The sequence below is a fragment of the Eulemur rufifrons genome, chromosome 19 (genome assembly GCF_041146395.1).
Source record: "Eulemur rufifrons isolate Redbay chromosome 19, OSU_ERuf_1, whole genome shotgun sequence".
NCBI classification, from domain to species: Eukaryota; Metazoa; Chordata; class Mammalia; order Primates; family Lemuridae; genus Eulemur; species Eulemur rufifrons.
This window is the reverse complement of record NC_091001.1, coordinates 45417437-45435608: the sequence shown is the minus strand read 5'-3', so window position 1 is coordinate 45435608 and position 18172 is coordinate 45417437. Positions and strand designations below refer to the sequence as shown.

Genomic DNA, 18172 nt, shown 5'->3' with positions numbered 1-18172 from the left:
GGGAAGGAGATCTGTGAGACCAGCAGCAGACAAACGGGCGGCTGTCCACCAGAACCCCACGGTTGTCTTAGCGTTCTTGTATTTCCTGGCTAATTGCTTCGAGTCATAAGAGCAAACTAAACTTCAAAGGTATGTTAGCTCTAGAAAAACAAACCTAGGAATAAATCCCAGATCCTGAGGAGCAAGATAGCCATGGGCCCTAAAGGCAGCTGTTTTCATTTATTCACATCCTGAACGGTGTGATGTTAGGTAATAAAACATTATCATTTAGACTTTTAAAATTGCTGGCCCCAATATCAAGGAAAGTGAGTTCTGAAGCTTACCCAATCCTGTTACTTGGCCCGCTGAGTACATACTGTGTCATTATGCTATAAACATTTCAGAATACCAGAAATAGCAGGCTACATAAATAGCAGGATGAATCCTTTCTTAATAGTAAAAACTGGTCAATTCACAAGAAACTATTATAAAGCAAGGTATTATAACTAATTGAAGAGAAGCCACTAGTGCTAAGTGAAAAGTTCTATCATTTCAGAGGTTTGAAGATATCTTAAAAATAAAAAATATATATATTTATTAGTTTTAAACAGAAAGGAAGAGAGGTTACCCAGATCTTGGTTTCTAATACCATTCTCCAGTAAAAGGAACCAGAGCTCCCTGGAGAAATGGCTGATTCTCAGATTGGGGCAGGAAATATAGAAGATGAGCCTGGGGTGAAATATGACACAAACACAACATGCAATGCATACAAACACACAATGATGGTGTGTGTCAAAGAGATATAGGAACTAACTCCCTAGTGGCCAAAGCTGGAACAATTTGAGCAAGAAAATAAAGTTGCACTGAATTATAACACAAAGTATAAAATAAATATCTATGGGTCTATACTGATGTAAATAATGATTAAATAAAAAGAAGAAAATAGACAAATCTCCCATGCAGAAGAATTCCAAATAGTTTATGTGGATACTCCACCCTCGAGGTAGAGCGTAATTCCCTACTTAGGCGGGCTGCACATAATGACTTCCTTCCAACAAGTACAGTATGGAAAGGGGAAAAAGGAAAACTTGAGTAGAGACGTTGACAAACACTACCTCCGCCAGATGATCAGGGTTCACACCAACAGTGACAAGCCATGTCGATAGAACGCACCCTTGATAAGATGTGATGAAAATGGCACTTCCCCTCCACGGTCTTCCTCCCCACAACATAAAACCCCAGTCTAATCATGAGAAAAACACCAGTCAGATCCAAATTTGGGGGCATTCTGCAAGATGCCTGACCGGTAATGCCTCAAAACTGTCAAGGTTGTTAAAAACAAGGAAAGTTTGAGACACTGTCAGCTTGGACGACAGAGTGAGACCCTGTCTCTAGAAAAATTAAAATTAAAAATTAAATAAATAAATTAAAGTACAGCTATATACAGTAGATACTCTTTAGTTGAATCTGGAAACTTCTATATCTGTGGCACACATCTGGCACACAGTAGTATCATCTGGCACACAGCACTATCTTCATAAACTGGAGAAAGATAAAATTGTGGAAAATAGTGCCATTTGCTTCTTACCTTAAAAGCTTATTTTGTTTTATTCTATCCATCTACATGTGCAGGAAATTTCCCATCTGATATTTGTAATTTCAAACATCTTCAACATGACATTATGCCGAGAATCTGACAGATACTTCACAGTATTTTAATTTTCCGGCATGAGGAGTACTTCCCTCAGACTGGAGAAAACCTCAATTACACTGCTTAATTAAATCTCTCGACAATTTAAAAGTGCTAAGAAACTAAAATTCTGAGTAAGGGCCATCTCTTTTCATGTTTTCCTCACCTCCTTTCCAGTGAGAGATGACACTGCTACTGGTTTGTGTGGTGACGTAGAGAATATTTATTTCACTGAAGGGGAATATTTATCTCAAACCTACCGCCCACATCTATAAAAGGACACCTGAGAACACCGCGCCTCAGGAGTCTTCACATCTTTTGCGTGTATTCCTCCCAAAGAATTTTGAAAAATTATATGTAGCCTCTCACACATTTCGAGGTTTGCATTATAAAATTCTTCATAATTCAAACAGTTCCAAAGAATGTCATTTGAAGTTCTCTGAATATCTTGGCACCAACATCACCCATTGAAACGACTCTTCTCCCACATCTAGGAGTTTTCCATCATGACTTTTCTACTTCCCCTGAGAATTTTCTTCTAACTACAAACTAAAAAAATCACATTCCAAACTGGTCATGGGGGAAGAGCCGGCTCTAGGGTAAAACAGGGGGTTTATGTCACTGAGATCCATCATCCAGTTATAGGTCCTCCAGCAGGACAATGCGGGGCCCCTGGTCTTCAGTCCTGTGTTATCAGTGCTGAAAGTGAAACTGGACATCACGGGACATGACTTTAGGTCAAGCAGGAAGTCGTTTTTCCTCTGTGTGTTTCTTTTCAAAGTGTACAGAGGGCCAGGAAAACAATCTATAGCAAATGTCCTCGCACGAGACATTCATACCAAGTCAGAATTGCCTTGCAGTAGCCGAACCATCTACCACAGCAGTTCTCCAGGCGGTCAGCGGGCCTGTACCCACAGGCCAAAGAGATGCCAGCAGAGAGAAGTGGAAACTGGTTCAAAGGGGGAGGGGCGCGAACCGTCTTACTAGAATTAGGTGAAAAGTAGAACTCACCGTAGGGAGAACGGCCACTGGGAGAGAAAGCGGACTCAGCAGCATAGGAGGCTGTGGGGATAGAGTGGGTGGGAGGGTGGAGACTTAAGGGGGCGGATGATTTTTCTCCCTGGAAAGCCACAAGGGTTGGGCTATAAAACGTTAACATTCTCCAAAAACAGACGGCACTTAAGCCCGAATATAGTCTTCTTTACTTAATTTGTTCAGTTAAACTTTTTTTGTTTAATGGCACTAGCTTTCCAGCTAGAGACTCATTTATAAGCCTGGATTGAGTATAGCAACGAGTGTGCACTAGGGAAAAACAGCTCCCTCTCACTCCCCTATTCTCCTTCTGTGCATGAACAGGAACCACCAGACTGGAATAGACCTTGACGTTTTATAGCCCAACCCTTGTGGCTTTCCAGGGAGAAAAATCATCTGCCCCCTTAAGTCTCCACCCTCCCACCCACTCTATCCCCACAGCCTCCTATGCTGCTGAGTCCGCTTTCTCTCCCAGTGGCCGTTCTCCCTACGGTGAGTTCTACTTTTCACCTAATTCTAGTAAGACGGTTCGCGCCCCTCCTGCTTGGTACCCCCACTGGCTAGAAAAAAAGATTGCCTATGACACTGGCCTGAAAGATATTTTTAAGGGACATTTCAGTAACAGGACATTTCCTTGAGGGAAGGACGATAGGAATCGCTGAGGAAGCAACTTTTAAGAGCACAGTTAAGCTAATTCTTTGAGTTCTGGATTAAGCAATCCTGCAAATTAACTAGATAAACAATCCTGTCCCTTCTTTTATTTTTTCCTAGCGTCCATCTTTCTACCAAAAGAGGCAACAAATAAAGAACCCGCTGCATAAATGAAGTAGTATATTACCTTAGAACTCCTTATCTGCCCTGCATTCATTCACTCAACAAATGTTTACTGAGTTCTTACTATGTGCCAGACATTTTCCCAGGAACTTGGGATATATCCATGAATAAAACAAAGATCGCTGCCCTTACGGAGCTCACATTTTCATGGAAGGAAATGAGCAATAAATGATAACCTTGATAAATAAGTCAGCTGAATGCTGTAGTTGAAGGTAATAAATACTATGGGAAAATAGAAGATCAGAAAGTCAGGGTTGGGCAGGGACGCAGGCTGTAATTTTAAGTGGGGGGAGAGGTCAGAGGTAACTCCTTGAGAAACGGCCTGTGAGGAAATACTTGGGGTCAGGGAATGGGACAAATTGATTCTAGGGAGGCTGGGAAGGTTCCAGGCAGGGTGAACAGGTGGGAGAGGCCTTTGCCTTTTCCTCTGAGTGGGGCGGGAGACCTGGTGCTTTGTGCAGAGGACTGACATGGTCTGACTTGTGTTTTATCACGATTGCTCCAGCTTCCGTGCAGAGAATAGACCTTAAGAAAGCAGGTCTCTTAGTATTCGATAGCTCCAGATTTCCTCCTGATGTATAAAATAGATATTAAAAAATGCCAAACTATCACAGCTTGCTATGAGATTCAAAGTAAATGTTTAGAGAACACACTATGAGCATTATGAACTGATTTGTATACATTCCAGTTATTATTGTTACTGTTATTACAAGAATATTACTAGTAGTATATCCAACTAAAACAAAAGCTAGCTTAGCTGTTTTCTAGACATGGATTTAAATTTAAAATGAGTATTAAAAATAAAAACCAGGAAGATGAACACAAGTCCGCCATTGTTAACAGAAAGGCAGCTCAAAATTGACAGTGCGTTAATAACTATTGCATATAAAAATAACAATGCAAAAAATTTATAACAGGTAGCATTTTGATCATTCCTATAGGCTGTTCCTATATCAAGGGCTTTACAGTCATTGTCTCACTGAATCCTCACAAATGTTTTCTGAGGCAGACACTGTTGTTATCCCTATTTTACATAAACAAGAGTAACTTGCCCCGGGACACACAACAGTAAAGTGGCATCAGTCTATATGCAAAGCTAGAGATCTTAACCACTAACCATTAAGCACCATGCAGCAAACGCTCTTTGCAGTTCTGTTCTTTATTTTGGGATTTGATTTTGCCCATGACAAAGTGCTTCTTTAAAAAAAAAAAAAAACTTTCTATTTTGAAATAATTTTAGATTCACAAGAAGTTGCAAAAATAGCACAGAGTTCCTGTGCACCCTCCACCCAATAAGATCTTACATAATCACAGTGTAATGATTAAACCCAGGAAAGTGACTTTGGTACAATATGATTAACTAAACAGAGACCTTATTCAGATCTACCAGTTTTTGTTTTATTTGGGGGAGGGAGAAGGAGTACGTAGTTCTATGCAATTTTATCACGGGTACAGATTTGTGGCCACAGGACTGTTCCATCACCAGAAGACGCTCCCTCATGCTGGAACATCCTATCCCCAAACCTAAGCTCCGGAAAGAACTGATGTGTTCTCCATTACTATAATTTTGTCTCTTTAAGAATATTATCTAAATGGAATCATAGAGTATTTAACCTTTGAGATTGGCTTTGTTCACTCAGAATAATGTCTTTTAGACAAAGTACTTCTTTGCTCATGTCTCTCAAAGAAAGCTCTTACATCACAGAGGCAAAAATAAAAACTTGTATCAAGAGGGAATAAGCATATGACCTTCCTGTTCATAAATATGCTTGCTCAAAGCAGTCCAAACAATCGGCTATTGAAACCACTTCCCTACTTAGCATTCCCTCCGTAGAAGGGATCGGAAAAGTTTACTTCGAGGTGCATTTCAAGATAGAACAGCGTCTCCCTGCGAACACTCGCTGCTTACACCAGCATGCGAGGGGCAGCTGCACGAAGCCCCCCGAAAGGCATCTCAGGGTAGAATGGCCTCAGCACCTAGTTCGCCAGACATGAACTACTGGCAGGGCCTTAGGTATCAAACTAAAGCTTCCTCAGAATTAAAAACAGATTTAACTAAGAATAAATTTTTATGTAGTTCTTTTTTTTTTTTTTGAGACAGAGTCTTGCTTTGTTGCCCAGGCTAGAGTGAGTGCCGTGGCGTCAGCCTAGCTCACAGCAACCTCAAACTCCTGGGCTTAAGCAATCCTACTGCTTCAGCCTCCCGAGTAGCTGGGACTACAGGCATGCGCCACCATGCCCGGCTAATTTTTTTCTATATATATTTTAGTTGGCCAGATAATTTCTTTCTATTTTTAGTAGAGACGGGGTCTCGCTCTTGCTCAGGCTGGTCTCGAACTCCTGACCTTGAGCGATCCACCCACCTCGGCCTCCCAGAGTGCTAGGATTACAGGCGTGAGCCACTGCGCCCGGCCTGTAGTTCTTTTTAAGGTTACAAAACTCAGATGCTTAGGAGCAGTCAGCAAGTAGGTGACTTGATAGCAGCCCCCATAAGCCCAGCACAACCCCTACGGTCAGCACCCTGGGCCCTACGCCCCTCATCCCTGGACTTATTTAAGCCCTGCAAATAAGGGTCTGCAAAATGGATATCGAAATGGATATCCAAATCCTGTTCTATTAATTTCACAGAACTGGCTAGAGATATAAATGAGAAAAGAGATGACAAAGAGTTTAAATGCAAAGATAATTTTACTTCATTATCACTATGTCCCTTTGTCCCAGTGAAGGGATCTAAGACTTGGGGACTGTTTGTAATTCACTCATTTGTTCATTAGTTCATTCATTCATTCATTCATGTGGTGCTCATGTGCCAGACCCTGTGCTGGGTGATGGTGCTAACCTGATTAATAATTCATACATACTATCCACCTGATTGGAGGCCAGACAAGCAGATGGTTAGGCTGCAATGTGATGGGGAGGTACAGGAGTTAGGGAAGAGGTGTTGTGACTACATAGACAAGGGGGCAACCAGGAAAGTTTTCCAAGAAAAGCCATGAGCTGAGTGTCAGAAGATGAACAGGGCTTTACTCGATAAACAAGGGGAAACAGCAGCCTGGCAAGAAGACACAGAGCACTCAAGGACCTGCCAGAAGCTCATTAGGGCTCCCAAGCAGGTCAGGCAGGAGGCGACCCTGGGAAGGGTAAGCAGGAATCCCATGTGTCTTAGACTTCAGGGTAAAAGGGTAGATTTTAACATGTATGTACAGGAGAATCATGCCAGGAATGATAAGCTCTATATTTCAGAAGAACCTCTCTACTGATGAGGTGGAGAATGACTTACCGTGTAGGTGAGAAGGGGTTAGGGGGAGAAATCTGGGACCATAGTTAGGAGGTGACAGCAAAGGTCCTGGCCATGAATCAGCAAAGCCTGAATTAAGGCCGTGGCCATGGAAGTGCAGAGGAAGAAATGAGCACAACTGACATTTGAAAATAATGTACAGATCTTGGTGACTGACTGTTGGACGGGCAAGGGAGAAGAATCTGGATAAGTTCCAGGTTTCTGGCTTGAATGTGTGATTACATCCCGAGGCCTTCACTTCACTGTACAGCACCAGCTACACCATCTCTCCTATCAAAAAGGCATTTCATAAACACTGGCACTAAGAACACTAAGTCAGCAGCCCTGCTGTTCAAACCCTTCACAAATAGGAAAACTGCTTGAGCAATGCAGTATACTGTATATTCATTTAGAAACTAGGTGTAGAATTTCAACTCAGCAGTTTAAATGAGTTCTTCATTTACAGACACATTTGTCTCTACTCTGAACACTCTAGAGAAGCTGGTGAATCTGACAAGATACCTATGAAATGTTAAGGAGAATTTTTTTGGAGGGGGACAGAGTCAGACTCTGTCGCCTGGCTAGAGTGCAGTGGCATCATCACAGCTCACTGTAACCTCAAACTCCTGGGCTCAAGCGATCCTCTTGCCTCAGCCTTCCAAGTAGCTGGGACTACTGGAGAGTGCCACCAAGCCTGGCTATTTTTAGTAGAGATGGGGTCTCCCTCTTGCTCAGGCTGATCTCTAACTCCTGAGTTCAAGCAATCCTCTCACTTTGGCCTCCCAGAGTGCTAAGACTGCAGGTGTGAGCCACCAAGCCCAGCCAAGAATTTCCATTATCATTTAGTTTTCGGCACATGGTGGTCCCTGGTGGAAAGTGAATTCCTCATGTACACCCACATTTGGAAGCACGTAGTAAATGCTACAGCGGGCACTCTCCTACTGGTCCTTTCTACAACTACCACATACCAGGCACTGAACCAGACCCTAAAGATGTGGCCAAAAAAAGCTTCAGTTCCTGCCTTTAAGAGGCCCCCTGGTCCCATGGAAATAGGCTGAGGGGTAAATCAGGTGTTCTGACAGATGGGAAGTAGGCTAGGCACCGGGCGTGGTGGTGTGGTGGTGCGAACCTATAATCCTAGCTACTCGGGAGGCTGAGGCAGGAAGATCGCTTGAGCCCAGGAGTTTGAGGTTGCAGTGAGCTATGATGACACCACTGCACTTTACCTGGGGCCACAGAGCAAGACTCTGTCTCAAAAAAAAAAAAAAAAGTTAAAGAAATTAAAATTAACTTATAAAGAACTTGAGATCCAAAATAGGTGGCAGTTGTAAGGGTGCACCTAACCATTTAGAAATAAATCAGATTTCCAAACTGAGACAAATTATAGCCTTGGGTATTAAAAGAATTTGCAGCACTCTAGCCTGGGCAACAGAGGGAGACTCTGTCTCAGAAAAAAAAAAAAAAAAGAATTTGCGGAATTTATCACAAAAGCACACTTCCAATTTCAGAGAAAACATACAGAAAAGGAAAAGTTCTAGATGAACAGAGATGGACAGATTTTTGTCCTTATTTCTATACAACATACAAAAATTTTTTTATTTTTTATATACTAAAAGCAAACAATTGGGAAATGAAGTCAAATATGCTATTTATTGGCACACTGTTGGTGGGAATGTATTTTGGTACAGCCATTAAGGAACAGTATAGAGGTTCTTCAAATAATTAAAAATACAACCACCATATCATACAGCAATCTCTATACTGAGCATATATCCAAAGGGAATAAAATCAGTATTTTGAAAAGATATCTGTACTCCCACATTCATTGCAGCATTATTTATAATAGCCGAGACAAAGAATAACTTAAGTGTCCACAAACAGAAAAATGGATTTAAAACATCATGATATATATATACACACACACACATACACAAATATATACCAAAAAATATATATGATTGGTTAATAAGCACATGAAAAAGACACTAAAATCTTTTCTAAATCTAATCTAAAATTAGGCATCACAGAAATGAAACACAAATTAAAACCATATTAATATACGATTTCATATGCACTGGAATATTTAAAATTAAAAAGATTGACAATATCAAATGTTGGCAAGGATGTGGATGGAGCAACTGGAACTCTCGTTCACTATTGCTGGGAATATAACATGGTACAATCACTTTGGAAAATAGTTAAGTGGTTTCTTTAAAAGTTAAGCATACACCTACCATAAGACCTAGCAATTCCTCTCCTAGGTTTTCTTTCTCTTTCTCTTTCTTTCTTTCTTTCTTTTTTTTTTTTTTTGACAGGGTCTTGCTCCTTTGCTGGGGCTAGAGTACAGTGGTGTCATCATTGCTCACTGCAACCTCAAATTCCTGGGCTCAAGCGATCCTTCCGCCTCAGCCTCTTGAGTAGCTGGGACTACAGGCATGCGCCACCACTCTCCTAGGTATTTATCCAGGACAAAATAAAAATATATGTCCCCTAAAACTCTTGTATGCAAATATCCATAGCTACTTTATTCATAATAGCCAACAACCATAAATATCCCGAATATTCACTAAATGGATAAATAAAATTAACGCATTCATACGACAGAGCATTATATCAGCAATAAAAAATAAAGCACTACTGATGCACAAAACAACATGGATGAATCTCAAAAGCATGTTGAGTAAAAGAAGGCTGATGCAAAAAAGTATACACTTTGTATTCCATTTTTTGAAGTTCAAGAACAGGCAAATTAATCTGTGATGGTAGATATTAGAATAGTGTTGGGAGGTGGTAAAAACTGGAAGGGCCCCACAGGGACTTTCTGAGCGGATAGCAATGTTCTACATCTTGACTGAGGTGGTGGTTACGTGTGTGTCTACACTTATGAAAACTCACTAAGTTGCACAACTAAGTTCTATGCATTTAAGTGTATGTCAAATTTTACTCAATGAAGAAAAGTCTTTCTCTATGGGAGTTCAGAGTAATCATCCTAGAAAGGGTAGAGTATATTTTCTAAAATTTATTTTGAACCAAGAAGTTACTTAATTATCAACTCCTTGGAGAAAAATCAAAGAAAATTCAGATGAAGGCAGAGAACATTCTAACATTCCTCCTGAAGTCAGGGGTTAGAAAAGTGATTCAGAGACAATCGCTAGGGGCTGGCATTTACTTGCTGACTCACTCTGGCTGTAAATATTGACTGAGTACTACTATGAGTCAAGGGAGCGCAGCAGTGAACGGGAAAGACAAAGTCCTTGTCCTTACTAAGCATACATTCTCTCAGACAGACAAGGAGGTCACACAAATAACAGGGTAAATACAGATAGCGACAAGTACAATGGAGAGAGTAGACAAGAACATGTGATTGGCAGTCAACAGAGGGGTGGTCAGGGAAGGCCTCTCTGAAGATGTGATAGTTGAGTTGTGTCATGGGACCAGAAACAGATGGAAAAACATTGCAGGCAGATAGAAGAGATAGTGCAAAGGTCCGGAGGCAGAAAGAAACACCAGGTGTCAGGGGAAATGAAAGACAATCACTGTGGTACTCAATGAGCAGGGAGGAGAAAGTGGGATGGCGTTGGGCTGGCGAGTTGGGTAGGGGCCAGAGCATGTGGCCCCTAGGGGAAAGGGCAGGAAGGACTCTGGGTAGCAGTCTAAGACAACCCAGAGCTACTGAAGGGTTTTCAGCAGGCAGGTGATGTCATCTGCTGCTGAGGAGGGTGGATGGGAGTAGGGACAAGGCTGGGAGCAGGGAGACCAGTCAGGAAGCTACTGCAGTGGTGTTGGCAAGAGTTGGCAGTGACACAGACCAGAGTGCCAGCAGCAGAGAAGGAGAAAAGACAGATTTCAGACCATTGTAGAAGCAGAACTGACAGAACTGCTGATGCATTCAATATGAAAAACGAGAAAAAGGAAGGATGGGCAGATGGTGTTATCATTCACTAAGATGGGGAATTCTGGAATGAAACAAGTCTGGGGTGGAAATCAAGAATTTCATTTTAAGAAGCCTACACACCCAGCACGTGGAAATGCCAAGGAGGCAGCTGGATACGTGAGCCTGAGGCTGGGGAGAAAGGTCTGGGCTGGAGACGTAAAGGTAAAGGTCGAGGTCATCATCACACAGTTGCCATTCTCAGCAGGGAGCTTCTCAAAGTGAAAAGAAGGGGGCCCAGGACTGAGCCCTGGGACACCTCACCATTCAGAACTCCTGTTAGCACCAAAGGAGGAGCCATGATTAGGGAAGAAAGCCAGGGCAGTGTTTCCAAGTTCACTGCAATGTCTGAGGGCCTGGAACAGCCTCAGTCATACAGAAGTGCCTCCTAAAACATTTGCTGAATGCATGGAGAAAGGATGAAGGGAGGGAGTGTCGTGCCTTGCCAGATGTTGCTTAAAGATGCAATCAGAGGAGCCACAGGGGAGCCCACTGGCTTTAGGGGCACAGGAAACGTCCATGGTGTTAACAAGGGCATTGTCAGGGGTACGGGGGACCGAAGTCAGGGCACTCTTGCTTGGATGGAAATCAAGAAGACCATAGAATGCCCATTTAGTTACAATCCTACGAGGACTCACCAACTTCCTGCAACAGCTCCGTGTGACCAACCCACTTTCTTGCTGTCAAACCCACTGAGGTGGTTCCCTAAGCACAAGACCCCCATAGCTGCAATGGGGAAGCGAGCAGGGCTCCCGCTGCCGGGGCTAGGGCTTCTGGCCACTTCCCCAACTTCACCAAGCACACCCTCGGAGGGCCCTCAGCCACTTCCAAACCCTGGTCTGTGAAGCCTCACACCTGTGATTCCTACCTACCTTCCGTTCTACCTAGTCCCATAACCTCCGCTGCTGTGCCTGCATTTTCATCCTTCTCCACCGGCCCGCTAGTGGTGCGCAGCAGGGGGTCACCAAACTTCCCATCCCTTCCGCTATTAGAGAATAAATAAATAAATAAGCACATTGCTTGGACTTACCAGGAACAGTTAGAACAGAGGGTGATTTTTCAGGCTGTTCGTTAACACGGCTGCTGTTTTGAACCCAGAAAATGTTGACCGGCTCAGGTGGGCCCACAGCCTGACAGGTGAGGTTGAAGGCTGTGTTTCTGGTGACATTCATGCTCTCTGGCTGCTTAGTAAAGTGAGGAAGTCCTGCAGAGAAAGCATTAAAGAAAAGAATGTTTCAGATCCTAAGCAGAGGCAGAGCCCTAAGGAGAATGGAAACTGAACTAGAACTTAGCAAAAGGAGATTTGTTTGTGTACTAACTACCTCAGGTCTGAAATGGCCAGTTTTTGCCTCCTTAAAGCTGGGCAAGACAAAGCACAGAGCCCCATTCCCACCAGTCTACCTTAAGGCTTTCTAGACACTTTCCCAAAGGGGTTGTGAATGGTGATGCAGAACTGGTTTTACTAGAAGGGAGGCCACAAACAGTTCTTAAATGAGGTGTTGCTCAAACTCCTGGGACTGGTTGGCAGGTTTTTAGTATTTCTTACTAAAAAAAAAACATGGAGTAAAAATAAAGCCACGTAATAAGTCTGCCCATGGTATGAGGCAATCTATTGCATGTGTGACTTTCAAACGAGTGATGGTAAATTTTAAAATCTGTATACTTGTGTTGGGCTGGACATTTTTCAAAGCACATTCTCATGAAAACAGTATAAATACAGTTACACAGTTACAATCCTAAAATCTCCTATTGTAATTCCAAAATCAAGGCCATAAAGTAGTTTAGGAATATCTCGGAGAAAGCCAGTCAGTACTTCATGGGGGCATGTGCCAAAAATGTAACAAGTCAAGCTAATTGTGTTCTTCTGGGATTGGGAACTCACAGATCTGGTTCAAACAGGAATGATACGGCAGTTATGTGAAATGTGGCAGTTATGTGAAATGCGATTGTTTCTTCCTGCTTTGAGGTTTTCCAAAACTCTGTTTGGACTTAATGTGTTCCTGCCCTGGGCAGTTTTCTGACAAGTAAAATGTCCTGTAAATATTTTCCCCAGATTAGCAGCAAATGTAGGAAATCCTCTCTGGCCGATGCTGAGAGGATCATGTGCTGACATAACCCTGAGACACGTGCTGTAAGGTCTAAAAGAGCCTCCTCTGAGGGGCCTCGCTCCCTGTCTCTTCCCCTTCTCTGCCTCCCCTATGCACTCCTCCTTCTTCCCTCCCTCCTCCCTCCCTCAGGCCTCCCTCTGGGTTAGTGGGTAACAAGCTGAGGTTCACAAAAGAATGGGTAGCAGAGGAGACTTTTAGTGGGAGATGTTCCTGGTTGAGTTTCAAGAGAAAGTAGGAAAGAGAGGTGATCGGATGTCTCTGCTAACAGAGAAGCCTCAGAGAGCAAGGATGCAGAGGCCCTGGAGGGCAGCCCCCCGGGGGAGTGGGGAGCGACCACTTGGGGTGATAATAAAGGTGCTCCTCCTTGCAGCCTTCCTGGATAGGCCCTGCCATTGCAGAACGAGCATGCAAACCTCCTGACCCAGGGCACGAGGCTCAGGACCTGGGCTCACCGAGCCTGGTTCACTTGTGCATCAGTTCACGTTCCCCATTAGAGTTCAAGTTCCTCAAGGGCAGAGATTGCCTTTTCCTAGCCTGATGTTTCACTCCTCACCCCGACTGACCCTCATGTGATGTCATAGAATTTCTCTGAATTCCATGCACCTGATCCTAGCACCCAAAAGGAGTCTCCAGCTGAGCTGTTGACTCAGTCCAGGAAAACCACTCACCCCACAGTGTTTCACCATCTGCATATGCAAAACAGGAAAAGATGCTGAACAATAAGCCAATAGTCACTTGGCCAGGTGAGTGGTATCTGGTACCAGCACTGACAACTGGATTTAAAAAAAAAAATGCATTTTACTTCCTAAAGTCTTCAGCTTATTTTTATTGTAAAACAACCAGTGGATAAGGAAGTCTATAATCTCTTTTTATCTCATCTCTAGTAACTAGGATAGAGGTCAAACTTTAAGAACAGAATTCATTTTATTATTACCTATAGTCTACAAAGAGGACTGCCTTATAAAATTTCAGTGTTGGTGGATTTGCAAGGTTTGCATACAGAGGTCTAAATGGGCAGGCCAAACTCTAGAATATTATACACAAAACATTTAATGCAGTCTTTAAATTAAGCAGCTGTCTGACAGTGGGACTCTCTGGGCTCTGGACTTACCTTGTACCTCGATGTAGATGGGGTCAGACACGATCTCTTCATTATTGATTTTCATCTTACAGATATATGACCCATTGTCTGAACGCTGCACACTGGTTATGCTTCAAAGAAAAACACATAAAGATATTTACAGTGACTACCCTTTGAGTCTCAATTATAGGAACAGAAAATTCTTCATCTTCTTTGTCATATGCTGTGATGGTTAATTTTATGTGTCAATGTGGCTAGGCTATGGTTCCCCGTTGTTTGGGCAAACATTAATCTGGATGTTGCTGTAAAGGTATTTTGCAGATGTTACTAACATTTAAATCAGCAACCTTTGAGTAAAGCAGATCACTCCTAACAATGTGGAGGGGCCTCATCCAACCAGCGAAGGCCAAGTAAGAAAAAATTGAGGTCCCTTGAGGAAGAGGGAAGTCCCCCTCCAAACTGCCTTAGGACTCAAGACTGCAACATCAATTATTTTTTTTTTTGAGACAGAGTCTCACTCTGTTGCCTGGGCTAGAGTGCCGTGGCATCAGTGTGGCTCACAGCAATCTCAAACTCCTGGGCTCAACCAATCCTCCTGCCTTGGCCTCCCCGGTAGGTGGGACTACAGGCGTGCTCCACCATGCCCAGCTAATTATTTTCTATTTTTAGTTGCCTGGCTAATTTTTTTTCTATTTTTAGTAGAGATGGGGTCTTGCTCTTGCTCAGGCTCGTCCCGAACTCCTGAGCTCAAGGGATCCTCCTGCCTTGGCCTCCCAGAGTGTTATGATTACTGGCGTGAGGCACCGTGCCTGGGCCCATGCAACAATTCTTCCCTGGGTCTCCAGCCATCACCCCGCTGGTTTCATATTTGTCAGCCCACTCTAGCATGTGAGCTAATTCCTTAAAATAAATCTTTCTATAGATAGATGATAGAGAGATAGATAGATAATCATATCAGTTCTGTTTCTCAGAAGAACCCTGACTAATACATGTCCTGTCACCTACCTTGCTATGGTAGGTTCTACACCAGTGGTTCTCTGCATTGGGATACTGCCCCTCCAGGCATTTTGGAAATTTGTGGAGTTGTTTTTGGCGGTCACAATGACTTGGAGTTCACCATGGCTTTTAAGGACCACGGGCAACTGTTCCATATCCCCAATGACCTTCTGAGACTAGAACCTAATTCCATTTTACATATACACAAAGTATTTTGTATAGTTTTAATATCAATCTAATTCCCCAGGACTGCAACTACGATGAAAATGGAGGGCTGGGATCCCTTGGTCTTGTTTGGAACTTTCTAGTGCCTCGGTCATCATTTCAGAAGGTCCATCACTATCAGCCCCACTGCATTTGCAGCGGCCGTGTGCCATGTGCTTGGAGAGGCAGCTAGGTACAAGTCTGTGGGTACTGTATGATCTCTCCTGGGGTGGTCATGCCCAGCATTTACATGTGGAGATTCACAGTACTTTATTATAAATCACCTTTCCTTTGTATTCCTCATATTACAGTTAGAACACTGTCTGTTAGAAAATCTCTGCTATAGAAGGCAGCCTTGGCTCTAAGAGGCTGACAGTCCTGCTTTCCACCTTCCCAGTGTGTTTACAAACAGGACATTACACAACATGCATGAAACTTGCACTTAGCCAGGGATGAGAATAGGAGAGAGAATGAGGAATATTTTGAAAAACTCTCAGATGCTCTCCAACAGAGGATGCCTTTATTGGCCCAAAGGCACGCTGCTCATTAGACACAGCAAAGAAGACCAGGGGAAGGAAGGAAAGGAAAAAAAAAAAAAAAAAAAAAGAGGGGTCCACCTTCCTTCCTAGCAACTTGCTTCCCTAGTACAACTTATTTATCCCCAAGCAAAATAAAACCCATTCCTCAACCGGTGAAGGGCTGAAGCTTAAGGTTTAGAAGAGACTAGGAAGCTGTCAAGGTTAGAGGTGGCTCAATCCTGGGCCGGGGGCCCCACAGACAGTGGTGGCAGCTGCCAGCAGTTAGCACAGCCTGGTCGGCACCCAGAGCAGACACACAGCAGTGAGTGAGGCCCCCAGGCCTCCAGGAGACACAGTTCCTTTAGGTTGAATACATGGTTTTCAGAACAAACACTAAATATTTTAAATACAACTTCTCCCCAACAATACCATTTTGCAGATTCTTATTAGCTTGAGACAAATAGAGTGCCTAAAATATGTGTCAAGAAGGGCATCCTGAACAAGTGCTTCTCAAAAGACGAAAGACAAATAGCCAAGAAACATGAGAAAATGTTCAACATCACTAATCGTCAGGGAAATGCAGATTAATACCACAAGAGCTATCTCCTTACTCCAATTAGAATAGCTTTCATTAAAAAGTCCAAAAACAACAGATGCTGGTGTGGACACAGAGAGAAAGGAATACTTATACATTGTTGGTGGGGCTGCAAATTAGCATGGCCTCTATGGAAAATAGTATGAAGATTTCTCAGAGAACTAAAAGTGGACCTAAGATTTCTCAGAGAACTAAAAGTGGACCTACCGTTCGATCCAGAAATTCCACTACCGGGTATTTACCCAAAGGAAAAGTCATTTTACCAAAAAGACGCCTGCACTGGAATGTTTATTGCAGCACAATTCACAATCACAAAGATGTGGAATCAACTCAAGTGCCCATCATTTCATGAGTAGATTAATAAAATGTGGTATATGTATACTATGGAGTACTACTCAGCCATAAAAAAGATGAATTAATACCTTTTGGAACAATCTGGATGGAACTAGAGACCATTCTCCTAAGTATAGTATTGCAAGAATGGAAAAACAAACACCAAACATACTCACTATTGGAACTAACTTATGAGCACACAAGTGCATGGAGGGAAGTTAAACTCAGTGGAAAGCAACCGGGGGGAGGAGGGGAAGGGGAGGGGAACAACCAACCTAATGGGTACTATGAACACTATTTGGGTACTGGGTACACCTATAGCCAAGACTGAAACATTACAAAAATGATTCATGTAACCTAAAACATTTGTACTCCTTTAATATTTTTAAAGAAAAAAAAAGAACAGCATCAGTCAGAACTGGGGGGATCAGAGCTGCTCAGGTTAATATTACCTCGTTATTTCTGGGGCCCAGTTACTGTCCCCTGTCATTGCATTTCCTGATGTGCAAATCTGAGTGGTGCCCCTTTGACTTGGAATACTCTGTCCCCACCATTCCTGTGCAGGAGCAATAGAATTCTGGAATGTTCCTGATGAACACATGGTGGACATGGGTCAAGGAAAGGCCAGATCCTTCCATGCTTTGGGGCGGTGGCTGGATGTCACAATGCCGACAGGTCATCAGGAGAAGCTGGAAGGAGACCTCACAGGTCAAAAATCTCCAAATAAGGGACTAGCTGACCCTCCCCTGGTAACTTCTTGGATGTCACGGTGACAGGGAGGGCCAAAGAAAGAGGGAGAGAATCCTGAGTCTAGAATGATGCCCAGCCCATTGTGGACAATGATGCTGGCTGAATGGTGACCCTGGCTTTCAGCAGTTCCTGAATATTCTGCATAGCTGACTGGTCTTCTAGTTTTCTTTGCAGCTCCAAGGAAAACCAAGGCTTCTGAAGACATATTCCACAAGTCCACTATAGAAGAGGCATCATTTTCTTGAGGCAAGGCCCAGGGGCTGGACAGAGTAAACCATGAGATTGGACAGGGTAGGAGACCAGTGCCTTTGAAGATTGGCTCTGGCTCAAGGCCCAGAGTGGCAGCAGGCTTGCATCAGGACTCAGGGTACACGGACCAAAGAGAAAATGAAAGCCAGGGAGGGATGCAGCACATGGCCCCAGGAAGGCAGCCCGATGGGGTTGCACCCAGCCCAGGGACGTAAAGCATACCTGTGCAGAGCCCCAGAGACCTGAGAAACTATCAGGCACACCCTGGGTTGTAGAAATCAGACTGCACAAAATGTCTAGGAGAACCTTAAGGCAACCAGCAAGGAAGATGCAGCCCAGAAACAGAAATAGAACATGCAGAGCACTAAGGGAACATGATCAAACTTTGCCTTTAGCCATTCATGTCAGGGAGAGCTTAGCAATCACTCGGTGAGGACAGGTACCTGCATTGGCCAGCAAGTCCAGACCCATGCCACCTATATCACAACAAAGATTTTCCACAAATTGTTCCACTTGTTACTTTCTAGACATTCAAGGAAAGGCTTCACTGTGAAAGAGGGTGTGGGGTAGGGCTGGAGACAGGAGGAGTGGCTGT

The 18172-nt window shown here is 43.4% G+C and overlaps 1 protein-coding gene across 1 annotated transcript in view; it reads right to left on the bottom strand.

Annotated features, from left to right (window-relative positions):
• The window catches only part of MERTK (MER proto-oncogene, tyrosine kinase), a 104416-nt gene that overhangs the window by 56439 nt on the left and 29805 nt on the right, over positions 1-18172 (bottom strand). The window contains exons 3-4 of the mRNA XM_069494103.1: positions 13963-14063; positions 11774-11947 (exon numbers count right to left, since the gene is read on the bottom strand). Coding sequence (XP_069350204.1) covers positions 11774-11947; positions 13963-14063 — 275 coding nt within the window. The remainder of the gene's footprint in view (positions 1-11773; positions 11948-13962; positions 14064-18172) is intronic.